The sequence below is a fragment of the Macaca nemestrina genome, chromosome 3 (genome assembly GCF_043159975.1).
Source record: "Macaca nemestrina isolate mMacNem1 chromosome 3, mMacNem.hap1, whole genome shotgun sequence".
Taxonomy (NCBI): Eukaryota; Metazoa; Chordata; class Mammalia; order Primates; family Cercopithecidae; genus Macaca; species Macaca nemestrina.
In genome coordinates this window covers 119,555,808-119,569,987 of record NC_092127.1, presented here as the reverse complement: position 1 = coordinate 119,569,987, position 14,180 = coordinate 119,555,808, and the positions used below count along the sequence as shown (strand labels likewise).

Genomic DNA, 14,180 nt, shown 5'->3' with positions numbered 1-14,180 from the left:
AAATGTATAGATTTAATAGATCTACACAAAGGAATGCAGAGTATGGGAAATGGTAAGAACGCAGGTAAATATAAAACACTTTTTCTTATTTTAAAAATCTCCTTAAAAGATTTGACTGTTTAAAGCAAAAATAACAATAATATATTGTAAGATTTATAGAAGTAAAATGTATGATCACAGTGGCACAAAGGCCAGAAGTAAGGAAATGGTAATATACCATTATAAGAATCTTACACTAGGCCGGGCACGATAACTCGTGCCTGTAATCCTAGAACTTTGGGAGGCCAAAGCAGGTGGATCACAAGGTCAGGAGTCCGAGACCAGCCTGACCAACATGCTGAAATCCCAACTCTATTAAAAATACAAAAATTAGCTGGGTGTGGTTGCGCATGCCTGTAATCCCAGCTACTTGGGAGGCTGAGGCAGGAGAGTCGCTTGAACCTGGGAGACGGAGGTTACAGTGAGCTGAGATTGCGCCACTGCACTCCAGCCTGGATGACAGAGCAAAACTCCGCCTCAAAAAAAAAAAAAAAAAAAAAAAAAAAAACAACTCTTACATGATACATTAAGTATTATAAATTAAAGATAGAAAGATAGACTGTGATAAGTTGAAGAAGTACATTGTAAGTTCTACAGTAACTACTAAAAAACAAAGAACAACAAGAAGTTGAATCCCTGAATAGACCAATAACAGGCTCTGAGATTGAGGCAGTAATCAATAGCCTACCAACCAAAAAAGGTCCAGGACCACACGGATTCACAGCCGAATTCTACCAGAGGTACAAGGAGGAGCTGGTACCATTCCTTCTGAAACTATTACAATCAATAGAAAAAGAGGGAATACTCCCTAACTCATTTGATGAGGCCAACATCATCCTGATACCAAAGCCTGGCAGAGACACAACAAAAAAAGAGAATTTTAGACCAATATCCCTGATGAACATCAATGCAAAACTTCTCAATAAAATACTGGCAAACTGAATCCAGCAGCACATCAAAAAGCTTATCCACCATGATCAAATGGGCTTCATCCCTGGGATGCAAAGCTGGTTCAACATACACAAATCAATAAACATAATCCAGCATATAAACAGAACCAAAGACGAAAACCACATGATTATCTCAATAGATGCAGAAAGGGCCTTTGACAAAATTCAACAGCCCTTCATGCTAAAAACACTCAATAAATTCGGTATTGATGGAACGTATCTCAAAATAATAAGAGCTATTTATGACAAACCCATAGCCAATATCATACTGAATGGGCAAAAACTGGAAGCATTCCCTTTGAAAACTCGCACAAGACAGGGATGCCCTCTCTCACCACTCCTATTCAACATAGTGTTGGAAGTTCTGGCTAGGGCAATCAGGCAGGAGAAAGAAATAAAGGGTATTCAGTTAGGAAAAGAGGAAGTCAAATTGTCCCTGTTTGCAGATGACATAGTTGTATATTTAGAAAACCCCATTGTCTCAGCCCAAAATCTCCTTAAGTTGATAAGCAACTTCAGCAAAGTCTCAGGATACAAAATCAATGTGCAGAAATCACAGGCATTCTTATACACCAATAACAGACAAACAGAGAGCCAAATCATGAGTGAACTCCCATTCACAATTGCTTCAAAGAGAACAAAATACCTGGCCAGGCGCGGTGGCTCATGCCTGTAATCCCAGCACTTTGGGAGGCCGAGGCGGGCGGATCGCGAGGTCAGATCATCCTGGCTAACATGGTGAAAATCCCTCTCTACTAAAAAAATACCAAAAAAAATTAGCCGGGCGTGGTGGTGGGCTCCTGTAGTCCCAGCTACTTGAGAGGCTGCGACAGGAGAATGGCGTGAACCTAGGAGGCAGAGTTTGCAGTGAGCCAAGATCACGCCACTGCACTCCAGCTTGGGCTACAGAGCAAGACTCTGACTCAAAAAAAAAAAAAAAAAACCTAGGAATCCAACTTACAAGGGATGTAAAGGACCTCTTCAAGGAGAACTACAAACCACTGTTCAATAAAATAAAAGAGGACACAAACAAATGGAAGAACATTCCATGCTCATGGATAGGAAGAATCAATATCGTGAAAATGGCCATACTGCCCAAGGTAATCTATAGATTCAATGCCATCCCCATTAAGCTACCAATGACTTTCTTCACAGAACTGGAAAAAACTACTTTCAAGATCATATGGAACCAAAAAGGAGCCCACATTGCCAAGAAAATCCTAAGCCAAAAGAACAAAGCTGGAGGCATCACGCTACCTGACTTCAAACTATACTACAAGGCTACAGTAACCAAAACAGCATGGTACTGGTACCAAAACAGAGATACAGACCAATGGAACAGAACAGAGCCCTCAGAAATAATACGACACATCTACAACCATCTGATCTTTGACAAACCTGACAAAAGCAAGAAATGGGGAAAGGATTCCCTATTTAATAAATGGTGCCGGGAAAACTGGCTAGCCATATGTAGAAAGCTGAAACTGATCCCTTCCTTACACCTTATACAAAAATTAATTCAAGATGGATTAGAGACTTAAATGTTAGACCTAAAACCATAAAAACCCTAGAAGAAAACCTAGGCAATACCATTCAGGACATAGGCATGGGTAAGGACTTCATGTCTAAAACACCAAAAGCAATGGCAACAAAAGCCAAAATTAACAAATGGGATCTAATTAAACTAAAGAGCTTCTGCACAGCAAAGGAAACTACCATCAGAGTGAACAGGCAACCCACAGAATGGGAGAAAATTTTTGCAATCTACTCATCTGACAAAAGGCTAGTATCTGGAACCTACAAAGAACTCAAACAAATTTACAAGAAAAAAACAAACAACCCTATCAAAAAGTGGGCAAAGGATATGAACAGTCACTTCTCAAAAGAAGACATTTATGCAGCCAACAGACACATGAAAAAATGCTCATCATCACTTACCATCAGAGAAATGCAAATCAAAACCACAATGAGATACCATGTCACACCAGTTGGAATGGCGATCATTTAAATGTCAGGAAACAACAGGTGCTGGAGAGGATGTGGAGAAATAGGAACACTTTTACACCGTTGGTGGGACTGTAAACTAGTTCAACCATTGTGGAAGACAGTATGGTGATTCCTCAAGGGTCTAGAACTAGAAATACCATTTGACCCAGCCATCCCACTACTGGGTATATACCCAAAGGATTATAAGTCATGCTGCTATAAAGACACATGCACACATATGTTTACTGCAGCACTATTCACAATAGCAAAGACTTGGAATCAACCCAAATGTCCATCAGTGACAGACTGGATTAAGAAATTGTGGCACATATACACCATGGAATACTATGCAGCCATAAAAAAGGATGAGTTCATGTCCTTTGTAGGGACATGGATGCAGCTGGAAACCATCATTCTCAGCAAACTATCGCAAGAACAGAAAACCAAACACCACATGTTCTCACTCATAGGTGGCAATTGAACAATGAGATCACTTGGACACAGGAAAGGGACATCACACACCGGGGCCTGTCGTGGGGTCAGGGGAGAGGGGAGAGAGAGCATTAGGAGATATACCTAATGTAAATGACAAGTTAATGGGTGCAGCACACCAACATGGTACATATATACATGTGTAACAAACCTGCACATTGTGCACATGTACCCTAGATCTTAAAGCATAATAAAAAATTAATTAATTAATTAATTAAAGATAGAAAGATAGACTGTGATAAGTTGAAGATGTACATTATAAGTTCTAAAGTAACTACTAAAAAATGAACAAAAAAATTTATAGTGAATAAACCAACAAAGAAGATAAGTTGGAATAATAAAAAATCAATTAATTTAAAAGAAGGCAACAGGCCGGGCACAGTGGCTAATGCCTGTAATCCCAGCACCTTGGGAGGCCAAGGCAGGTGGATCATGAGGTCAGGAGTTCAAGACTAGCTTGGCCAACACGGTGAAACCCTGTTTCTACTAAAAATACAACATTTAGCCAGGCACCTGTGGGCACTTGTAATCCCAGCTACTCAGGAGGCGAGGCAGGAGAATTGCTTAAACCCGGAAGGCAAAGGTTGCAGTGAGCTGAGACTGTGCCACAGTCCAGCCTGAGCAACAAAAGCAAAACTCCATCTCGAATATATACATACATACATACATACATACATACATACATACATACATAAGAAGGCAACAAAGAGGGGAAAGGGGAACGAAAGAAAGATGGACTAAACAGAAAACAACAGCAAGTTGGTAGCTTTAAATCTGAACATATTAGTAATCACAGTAAATGTAAATGATCTAAATACCTCAATTTAAAAACAGAGATTATCAGATTGGATAAAAAAACAACATTTGCCTATAACAAATGTACTTGTAATGTAAAGACACAAATAGGTTAAAAGTAAATGGATAAAAAATATATGTCATGCTAACAATAATGAAAAGAAAGCTGCCATAGATGTATTAACAACAGACAAAGTAGATTTCAGAGTAAAACATATGTTACCAATGATAAAAAGGGTCAATTTGTAATAATAAAGGGGTTAACTGTATCCCTTATTCAAAATGCTTGGGACTAGAAGTGTTTTAGATTTTTAATTTTTTGGATTGAGGAATAAATATGTATATGCATAATGAGATATCTTGGAAAGAGTCCCAAGTCTAAACACAAAATTCATTTATGTTTCAAATCTACCTAATACATATAGCCTGAGGGTAATTTTATAGAATATTTTAAATAATTGTCTACCTGAAACAAAACCATTTGATTAACTTGCATAGATGTCCTTGCATGGGAGTGCAGAAAGAGGAATGCGTCTACTTTCCCTTATGGATGATGAATAAACTATGGGTTGTGTGCTTGTGTTTTGACCATGACCCATCACACGAGGTCAGGTGTGTAACTTTCCAGTCATGTCAACATGGAAAATGTTTTGGATTTGGAGCATTTTGGATTTCAGATATTTTTTTTATTAGGGATGCTCAACTGTAATTCTGAAGTTTTATGCATTTAATAACAGAGCTTAGAGTACATAAAGTAAAAACCAATAGAATTGCAAGGAGAAATAGACAAATCCACAATTATGGTCAGAAATTTCAATATTCCATCATGATAACTGATAGAACAAGTAAGTAAACAGAATATCAGTAAGGGTGTAGAAAACCTGGACAAGACTTCCAACCAACTTGGCTTAAGTGACATTTATAGAACACTTTACCCATTAGAGCAAAATACACATTCTTTGCAAGTGCACATCGAACATTTATCAAGATAGATCATATTCTGGGACATAAAAGAAGTTTCAAAAGGACTAGAATAATGCAAAATATGTTCTTTAGCCATAGTGGTATTAAATTAGAAATCAATAGGAAGACATCTGGAAAATCCCCCATATGTTTTGAAAACTAAATAATATACATCTGATATCCATGGCTGAAACATGATATCAAAAAGGGTATTAGAAAGTTTTTTCAACTAAATGAAAATTAAGGCACAATATATCAACATTTGTGGAATGCATCTAAAACAACACTTAGAGGAAAATGCACCCCACTAATGACTATATTAGAAAAAGTAAGAAAGGTCTCAAGTCAACAATCTCAGTTTCCATCATAAGAAACTAGAAAAAGAAAAGCACATAAAATAAAAAGTAAGCAGAAAAAAGGAAGTAATAAAGATCAGAGGAGAAATCAATGAATAAAAAGCAGTAAAATAATGGAGAAAATCAATGGAACCAAAAACGGATAGATCTCTAGCCAGAATGTCAGCAAAAAAAGAGAGAAGGCACAACCTACTAATACCAGAAACGAGGGGTTGGGGGAATCATCACAGGAGGTTGCATAGCTATCAAAAGTAAGAAAATATATGAACAACTTTATGCCAATAAATTTTAAAACAGATGAAATTAATAAATGAGCTGGGTGCAGTGGCTCATGCTTGTAATCCCAGCATTTTGGGAGGCTGAGGTGGGTGGATCACTTGAGGTCAGGAGTTCAAGACCAGCCAGATCAACGTGGTGAAACTCCCTCTCTACTAAAAATACGAAGAATTAGCCTGGTCATGGTGGTGCGTGCCATGCCTGTAGTCCCAGCTACTTTGGAGGCTGAGGTGGGAGGTTCGCCTGAGACTGGGAGGTGGAGATTGCAGTGAGCAGACATCATGCCACTGCACTCCAGTCTGGGTGACAGAGCAAGACTACGTCTCAAAAAAAAAAAAAAAAAAAAAAAAAAAAAAAAAAAAATTCCACAGATTGCGGCTTCAACAAAATTAATAAATTATCTGAAAGACACACACTGCCAATGCTGACTCAGAAAGAAATACATCATCTGAATAGCCCTGTACCTATAAAATAAATTTATAGTTTAAAAACCACCTCACCAAAATACTCCAGGCCCAGATGACTTCATTGGAGAATTCCACTATATAAATACCAATAAATACCAAGTCTATATACTCTCCAAGTGATTCTATGAGGACACCATTACCATAATGCCAAAACCAGACAAGGACAATACAAGAAAACTACAAACCGATATCCCTCATGGACATAGATGCAAGAATTCTAAAGCTGTATTGCATCACATACAATGTGTATATGTACATAATGTCTATGGATGCTCTGGTGCTATAATGGTAGAGCTGGGTAGTTGCAACAAAGACTGTGTGGCTAACTTTACTATCTGGCCCTTTCCAGAAAAAGTTCGTTAACTTTTTGTTAAAGTTATATATTGAAAGAGATAGAGAAATGGCCACCTTAAACTAGTATTTTATCTAAAACCAGACTTCAGGTAAATAATAGTATCTTCATCCTTTTCTTGTTACTTTAAACTCCCTCACTGCCTGTACCCGTCTCCTTCCCCTCCCCCAACAGTCTTTCCTCAGAGAGCTAACTTAGCAGAAAGCTTTAATCATCCAACCAGCAAGCACCAAAAGCAAATTCGAGCATCAAAAGCCTTAACAGCAGGCCAGGCGTGGTGGCTCGCACCTGTAATCCTAGCACTTTGGGAGGCCGAGGCAGGCAGATCCCATGAGGTCAGAAGTTCGAGACCAGCCTGGCCAACATGGTGAAACCCCGTCTCTACTAAAAATACAAAAAAAAAAAAGAAAAAGAAAAAAAATTAGCCAGGCATGGTGGCGTGTGCCTGTAGTCCTAGTTCTCAGGAGGCTGAAGCAGGAGAATCTCTTGAACCCGGGAGGCAGAGGTTGCAGTGAGCCAAGATCACACCACTGCACTCCAGCCTCCAAAAGAAAAAAAAAAAAAAAACCTTAACAACATTCTTAGTTTTAGATGCAGTAATTAACTCATGCAATCAAGTCCATATATATAATTAAAAATTCATGAAAATTTCATGCACGAACAAGTTCATTCACAACAATGTTACATATGCTATAAAAATTGGAAATATACTATATCTCTAACAATAGAAGAATTACCTGCTTAATAAATTATCTACTCTTCCTTAAAAGTTTGGAAAGATTTTTAAGTGCAAAAAGCACTATATAAATTATATATTTATTATCTCTAACTCTTTAAGTAGGCTATATATGTAAATACACCCATAGTAAAAAAAAAAACAGATTAGAATATGACAAAATTAGTTCTCTGAGTTGTAAGCCTACAGTAGATTTTTGTTGCCTTTTAAAATATATTCTTATTATACAGTACAGAATTAAGTAAAATAAAGATATAAGGGAAAAGTCTAAAATAATATGAAGCAAATGTGATGCACACATACCGCAAATGGTATTGCAAATGGTTTTAGGTAGCACTTGAGTGAATTTAGAGGGAATGAGTGGTATTTTAAGAGTTGTACTAGACACATGTCATTTAAATACAAATACTGAATAAATAATTTAATGGTACACAAATACGGCAGCTTGTGAAGATAATATATTGATGGCTCAAGTCTGGGGAACACATTTTAAAGGAGAGAAGATCAAGGATTTTACCAGAAAGAAACCACATATAAACATACACACACACAAAAGATTCCTTTTGCTTTTTTTTTTTTTTTAAAGGGCAAAAGATACATATATGCATAATTTTATTTATTTTTTCTGGAAGAAATCATGAGAAAATTGAGGCTACTTTTAGGAAGATAGACTAGGGAAAGGAAAAATTCAGCTTTTTTCTCCTCCTTGATCCCTCCCAACTAAATATAATCTCTTCTTTATTGAACTCCAAAGGCTTCTTAGTTATTACTTTAATCGACCTTGTATATCCCCCATAATAGATGATAAACTCCTTAAAAGCAGTAATAGTGTCTTACTTGCCTTTGCCCCTGTGCTATAATTTGGATATGTTTGTTTGCCTCCACCAAAGCTCATGCTGAAATTTAATTCCCAGGCCGGGTGCGGTGGCTCATGCCTGTAATCCCAGCACTTTGGGAGGCCGAGGCAAGCAGATTACCTGAGGTCAGGAGTTCGAGACCAGCCTGGCCAACATGATGAAACCCCATCTCTACTAAAAATACAAAAATTAGCTGGGCGAGGTGGTGGGCACCTGTAATCGCAGCTACCCGGTAGGCTGAAGCAGGAGAATCGCTTGAACCCAGAGGCGGAGGTTGCAGTGAGCCAAGATCGCGCCACTGCACTCCAGCCTGGGCGACAGAGCAAGACTCCATCTCAAAAAAAAAAAAAAAAGAAAAAGACATTTGATTCCCAGTGTGGTGGTGTTGGAAGTTGAGGCCTAATGGGAGGTGTTGGGTCATGGGGACGGATGCTTCATGAATGGTTTGGTACCATTCTCGGTAGTGAGTGAGTTCTCACTCTCTTGAGCCGGGATTAGTTTTGACAGGAATGTGCCCATGAGAATGGGTTGTTATGAAACTAGATGCCGCTCGGTTTTCCCTCTTTGCACATGTCTGCTTTCCCTTTGACTTTCTTCTTAATGTTATGAAGTAGCATGAAAAGCCCTCACCAGAAGCCCAGCAGATGCCAGCACCATGCTTCTTATACTTCTCTGTTTATAGAACCGTGAGCTAAATAAACCTGTTCTCTTTGTAAATTACCCAGCCTCAGGTATTCTGTTGTAGCAAAATATTTGCCGAATTAAATTTAATAGTAACATGCCACCAAACATAATGATAAAATGTCACCAAACATGCAAAGATCATTTCTGTATTTTCTAGAAAGAAGATAAAATTAATCATGTACAACTGGTATTCTTGTGTTAAAAAAAATGAAGTGATCTTCACTAAGAAATTTGAAAATATTATTGAATTCACCTTCTTGAACAAACTTTTACAAGTAAACAAATACACCAATGATTGTAGCCTGTAAATATCATTCTGAAGCAAGTATCCACCTCAACATTAGATTAAAAAGCAGGTCTGGCGAGGCGCGATGGCTCATGTGTGTAATCCCAGTACTTTGAGAGGCCCAGGTGGGTGGCTCACGTGAAACCAGGAGTTTGAGTCTAGCCTGGCCAACATGGCAAGACTCCCTCTCTACTAAAAATACAAAAAGTAGCTGGGCATGGTGGCTCACACCTGTAATCCCAGCTACTGGGGAGGCTGAGGCAAGAGAATTACTTGAACCCAGGAGGTGGAGGTTGCAGTAAGCCGAGATCAGGCCACTGCACTCCAGCCTGGGTAACAGAGCAAGACTCTGTCTCCAAAAAAATAAAAAGTAATTCAGTTTCATATATGCTGGCCAGGTACAGTGGCTCACATCTGTAATTCCAGCACTTTGGAAGGCTAAGGAAGAAGGACTGCTTAAGCCCAGGAGTTCGAGACCAGCCTGGGCAACATAGCAAGACAACATCTCAATTAAAAAAAAAAAAATGATACAAACATGTTGAGTTGGAGATTCCTGTAGCACCTTCTTACAGGGAAGTCAATAATTCTGAGACAGGAGAGAGGTTTAGGCTGGGAACAGGAGTTGGAGGTCACCACCACAAGAATGGAAGCAAAATTCCTATGAGGACAACTCCACCTTTGGGAAGAGTTTAGAGCAGGAAGAGAAAGCATCCAGGGACAAGACAGTGGGCAACAATGGCAAAGAAACAGAAACCCACAAAGGATATTGAGAGGGCAAGGTGAAGAAGATGGGAGGGAAGCCAGGGTGGAGAGTATCACTGAAGCCAAGAGGAGGAGAACTTAGAGAAGGAAGTGGTCAGTCCTCGGCAAGAGTCGCAACAGGTGATTTCAGTATCCCCGAACTTCTACAGTGTCTTTCATTCTAAAATTGGAGACCCTAACTTGAAAAAATAATGGCTTCTGTAGAATTCTTCAGAGATATCTTGAAGAGATATCTTCCTAATTCTGGAAGTATCCTTGTGTAACACCTTCACTTTATTATTTTTTTAATCCTCATAAACCAAAGCATTATAATAGATTACAAGTCTGCAATAGTTAAATACTAGATTTTGCTCTGGAAAAGCTTACTTGTAGCATCAGATTGGAAACAGATATAGAATCCCTAATTCTCAGTGAATTTTGACTGCACGTTGAACAATTTGTGGCTTTTAGATAAAAGTTCTATGTCCATTTTCCCTAAGAACTCAGGATAAAGGCCGGGCGCAGTGCCTCACGCCTGTAATCCCAGCACTTTCGGAGGCCAGGGCAGAGAGATCACAATGTCAGGAGTTCAAGACCAGTCTGGCCAACATAGTGAAACCCTGTCTCTACTAAAAATACAAAAAATTAGCCTGGTGTGGTGTGTGACTGTAATCCTAGCTACTTGGGAGGCTGAGACAGGAGAATCGCGTGAACCTGGGAGGTAGAGGTTGCAGTGAGCCAAGATCACGCCATTGCACTCCAGCCTGGGTGACAGTCTGAGATTCCATCTCAAAAACAAAAAACAACAACAAAAAAACCTCCTGATAAAGTAACATGATAACACACAGACACTAACCTGTTAGGTACATAGAGGCAGGAAACTTCCTTGGGCTGGGCAAGGTTCTCAAGTCTTTTGGTCAGTTGAGCCTTCAAAGCACCCTGGGAAACAGGGCGAATAGGATCTTGATTTCCCCAAAACAGTTTTCTGTTAAGAAACATACAAATAAAATGGTAAAAAAATTGATTGCTAATGAAAATCTAAAAATTGACTCTTTTTTTTCTGAGACAGAGTCTCGCTCTGTTGCCCAGGCTGGAGTGGAGTGCAGTGGCTCGATCTCGGCTCACTGCAACCTCTGCCTCCCGGATTCAAGTGATTCTCATGCCTCAGCCTCCCAAGTAGCTGGGATTACAGGCACGCACCACCACACCTGGCTAATTTTTTAGTAGACAGGGTTTCACCATGTTAGCCAGGCTGGTCTCAAACTCCTGACCTCAAGTGATCCACCTGCCTTGACCTCCCAAAGTGCTGGGATTACAGGCGTGAGCCACCGCGCCTGGCCAGAAATGGCTCTTGATGGCTTTTATACACTGACTTTACTTCATTTTAAGAACTATATCACAGAATTTTATTATTTACAAGGATCTGAAATGAATATAGTATTTATGGAAGTTAAACTATTACTGTTTAACCTATTGTCTTAAAATGAGGTGACCAAAAATGAACCTACTAGAGATAGTTCTGTTTCTGCCATCAAGTAAACCCTGTGGTTTATACTCAGGTTGGCATAAAATGAGCATTCTAACTATCTACACTAGCCTCCTGTTTTGGGTGAAGTCCTGTACCGGGTGGTTAGAAAATAAAATAGTAACAGAATAGTATTAATAGCTATAATTTGTGGAATACTTAACCTTTGCCAGGCATTGTGCTAAGTACTTTACAGATATCAGTTCATTTAGTCTCAACAGCCCTGTGAAATTGGGAGGATTACTGAACATGGGATGAACAGAAAAGGAGAAATCATTAAGGAATTAACCTGAAAAGGCTTCATGGAAGAAAGTAAAAAGCACAGATTGCCAGAAATGAGGTACATTCCACGTTGGGATAACAATGGGAAATGGAAATGACCAAGGCTGGAACCAGGAATATTTAGGGGGAAGTAGAATGTCACATTGGGATGTAATTAAGCAACATTGCTGAAATGGGTAAGGAGGGCAGGAGAAGGCCTTGAGATGGAGGAGTAAGAAAAAGATACAGGCCAGGCGTGGTAGCTCACACCTGTAATCCCAGCACTTTGAGAGGCTGAGGCAGGAGGAAGGAGGATCACTTGAGCCCAGGAGTTAGAGACCAGCCTGGGCTACATGGTGAAACCTAGTCTCTACAAAAAAATATCAAAAAACTAGCCAGCAATGGTGGCAGCATCTGTAGTGCCAACTACTTTGGAGGCTGAGGTGGGAAGACTGCTTGAGCCTGAGAGGTCGAGGCTGCAATAAGCCAAGATCAATCAGACCACTGCACTCCAGCCAGTGTGACAGAGCAAGACCCTGTCTCAAACAAAACAAAACAAAACAAAAAAAACCTCCATACATTTGTTATGACTTCACACATAATTAAATTTGCCCAACTAATTGAGTCAACCCTTTAAAAAGACCCCTGGTTTTCTTTTTTCAGCTTTGCTTATATTTTTAGATATAATCTTTCTTTCTCTGCTCTGTAAACATCAGTCAGAATTATTATTAGAAACAAGAATTAATATCCTTGCTCCCTACCTTCTGCTGATTCCATTTTCTTTTTGTTTTTCTTTTTTGTTTTGTTTTGTTTTGTTTTTGAGATGGAGTCTCCCTCTGTCTCCCAGGCTGGAGTGCAGTGGCACGATTTCGGCTTATTGCAAGTTCTGCTTCCCGGGTTCACGCCATTCTCCTGCCTCAGCCTCCCGAGTAGCTGGGACTACAGGCGCCTGCCACCATGACTGGCTAATTTTTTTTGTATTTTTAATAGACACGGGGTTTCACTGTGTTAGCCAGGATGGTCTTCATCTCCTGACCTCGTGATCCTCCCGCCTCGGCCTCCCAATCCATTTTCTAAATATGGCTCAAATCTGTCCATCTCTCATTCCCACTGTTCCTTCTTTTGTCCATACTCTCATTATGTCCACGCCTTTCTCTACGCCACTGCCAGAGTGATCTTTCTAAAAGCAAACTTGATCAAGTCGAGTGTCTGCCTCTCCAGCCTATCTATTCTTTCAGATCATGTCTTAGTCTTTTGGGGAGTTTTCCTTGCATAGTTTAGTGTTGTACAGAAGTGGTACTCAATATTGTTTGATGGCCTTTTGTCTCATCAAACTCTACTGGAGCCACCTGCAAAAATTTGGGCAGGGATCTTGTTCTCATCGAGTCTGTTCAAGCCAGCACAGCCAGATGTGGAAATATGGCCTCCATACATACTGTCAGTGTTTCTGTCAGTATGCGAAGGATATAGGTTTTGTTAAATTGACTAAGTGATCTTCCTTGAATGGATTATGCGAGGCATCTACCCAGTGAAAGAAACCATGCTAGTTCCTTGCACATGAGATAAATTTTTTTAAAAGCCACAAGAAAGGCCGGGTGGGGTGGCTCACTCCTGTAATCCCAGCACTTTGGGAAGCCAAGGGAGGTGGATTATTTGAAATCAAGAGTTCAAGACCAACCTGGCCAACATGGTGAAACCCCGTCTCTACTAAAAATACAAAAATTAGCCGGGCATGGTGGCGTGCACCTGTAATCCCAGTTACTCGGGAGGCTGAGGCAGGAGAATTGCTTGAATCTGGGAGGAGAGGTTACAGTGAGCCAAGATAGCACCACTGCACTCCAGCCTGGGTGGCAGAGTGAGACTGTCAAAAAAAAAAAAAAAAAAAAAAAACTACAAGAAAAATCACATAGTGGTTCGATGAATGAATGAATGGTGAAAACTGGGGACTCACCTGATGGTGACATGCAGCACATATTAGAGAGGAGAGAATAACCACAGGCAGAATAAAAAGCAAATGCCGATGTTTAGACCTCAAGTGAAGAGGGCCACAGGAGGGAGATCCACATGGGGAAGAGAGTAACTAGGCTCCCAAAGAAAGAAGTAGTGGGCAGGCTGGGTGCAGTGACTCACACCTGTAATCCCAGCACTTTGGGAGGCCAAGGCGGGCAGATCACCTGAGGTCAGGAGTTCGAGACCAGCTTGGCCAACATGGTGAAACCTCTTCTCTACTAAAAATACAAAAATTAGCCAGGCATGGTGGCACATGCCTATAATCCCAGCTACTTGGGAGGCTGAAGCAGGAGAATCCCTTGAACCCAGGAGGTGGAGGCTGCAGTGAGCCAAGATCACGCCACTCCACTCTAGCCTGGGTGACAGAGCGAGACTCCATCTCAAAAAAAAGAAAGAAGTAGTGG

General features: G+C 40.1%; 1 protein-coding gene across 2 annotated transcripts in view; it reads right to left on the bottom strand.

Annotated features, from left to right (window-relative positions):
- The window catches only part of SPMAP2L (sperm microtubule associated protein 2 like), an 83,042-nt gene that overhangs the window by 30,084 nt on the left and 38,778 nt on the right, over positions 1–14,180 (bottom strand). For both annotated transcript variants that reach the window (XM_071093409.1, XM_011710734.2), the window contains one exon: positions 10,837–10,965. In XM_071093409.1, coding sequence (XP_070949510.1) covers positions 10,837–10,965 — 129 coding nt within the window. The remainder of the gene's footprint in view (positions 1–10,836; positions 10,966–14,180) is intronic.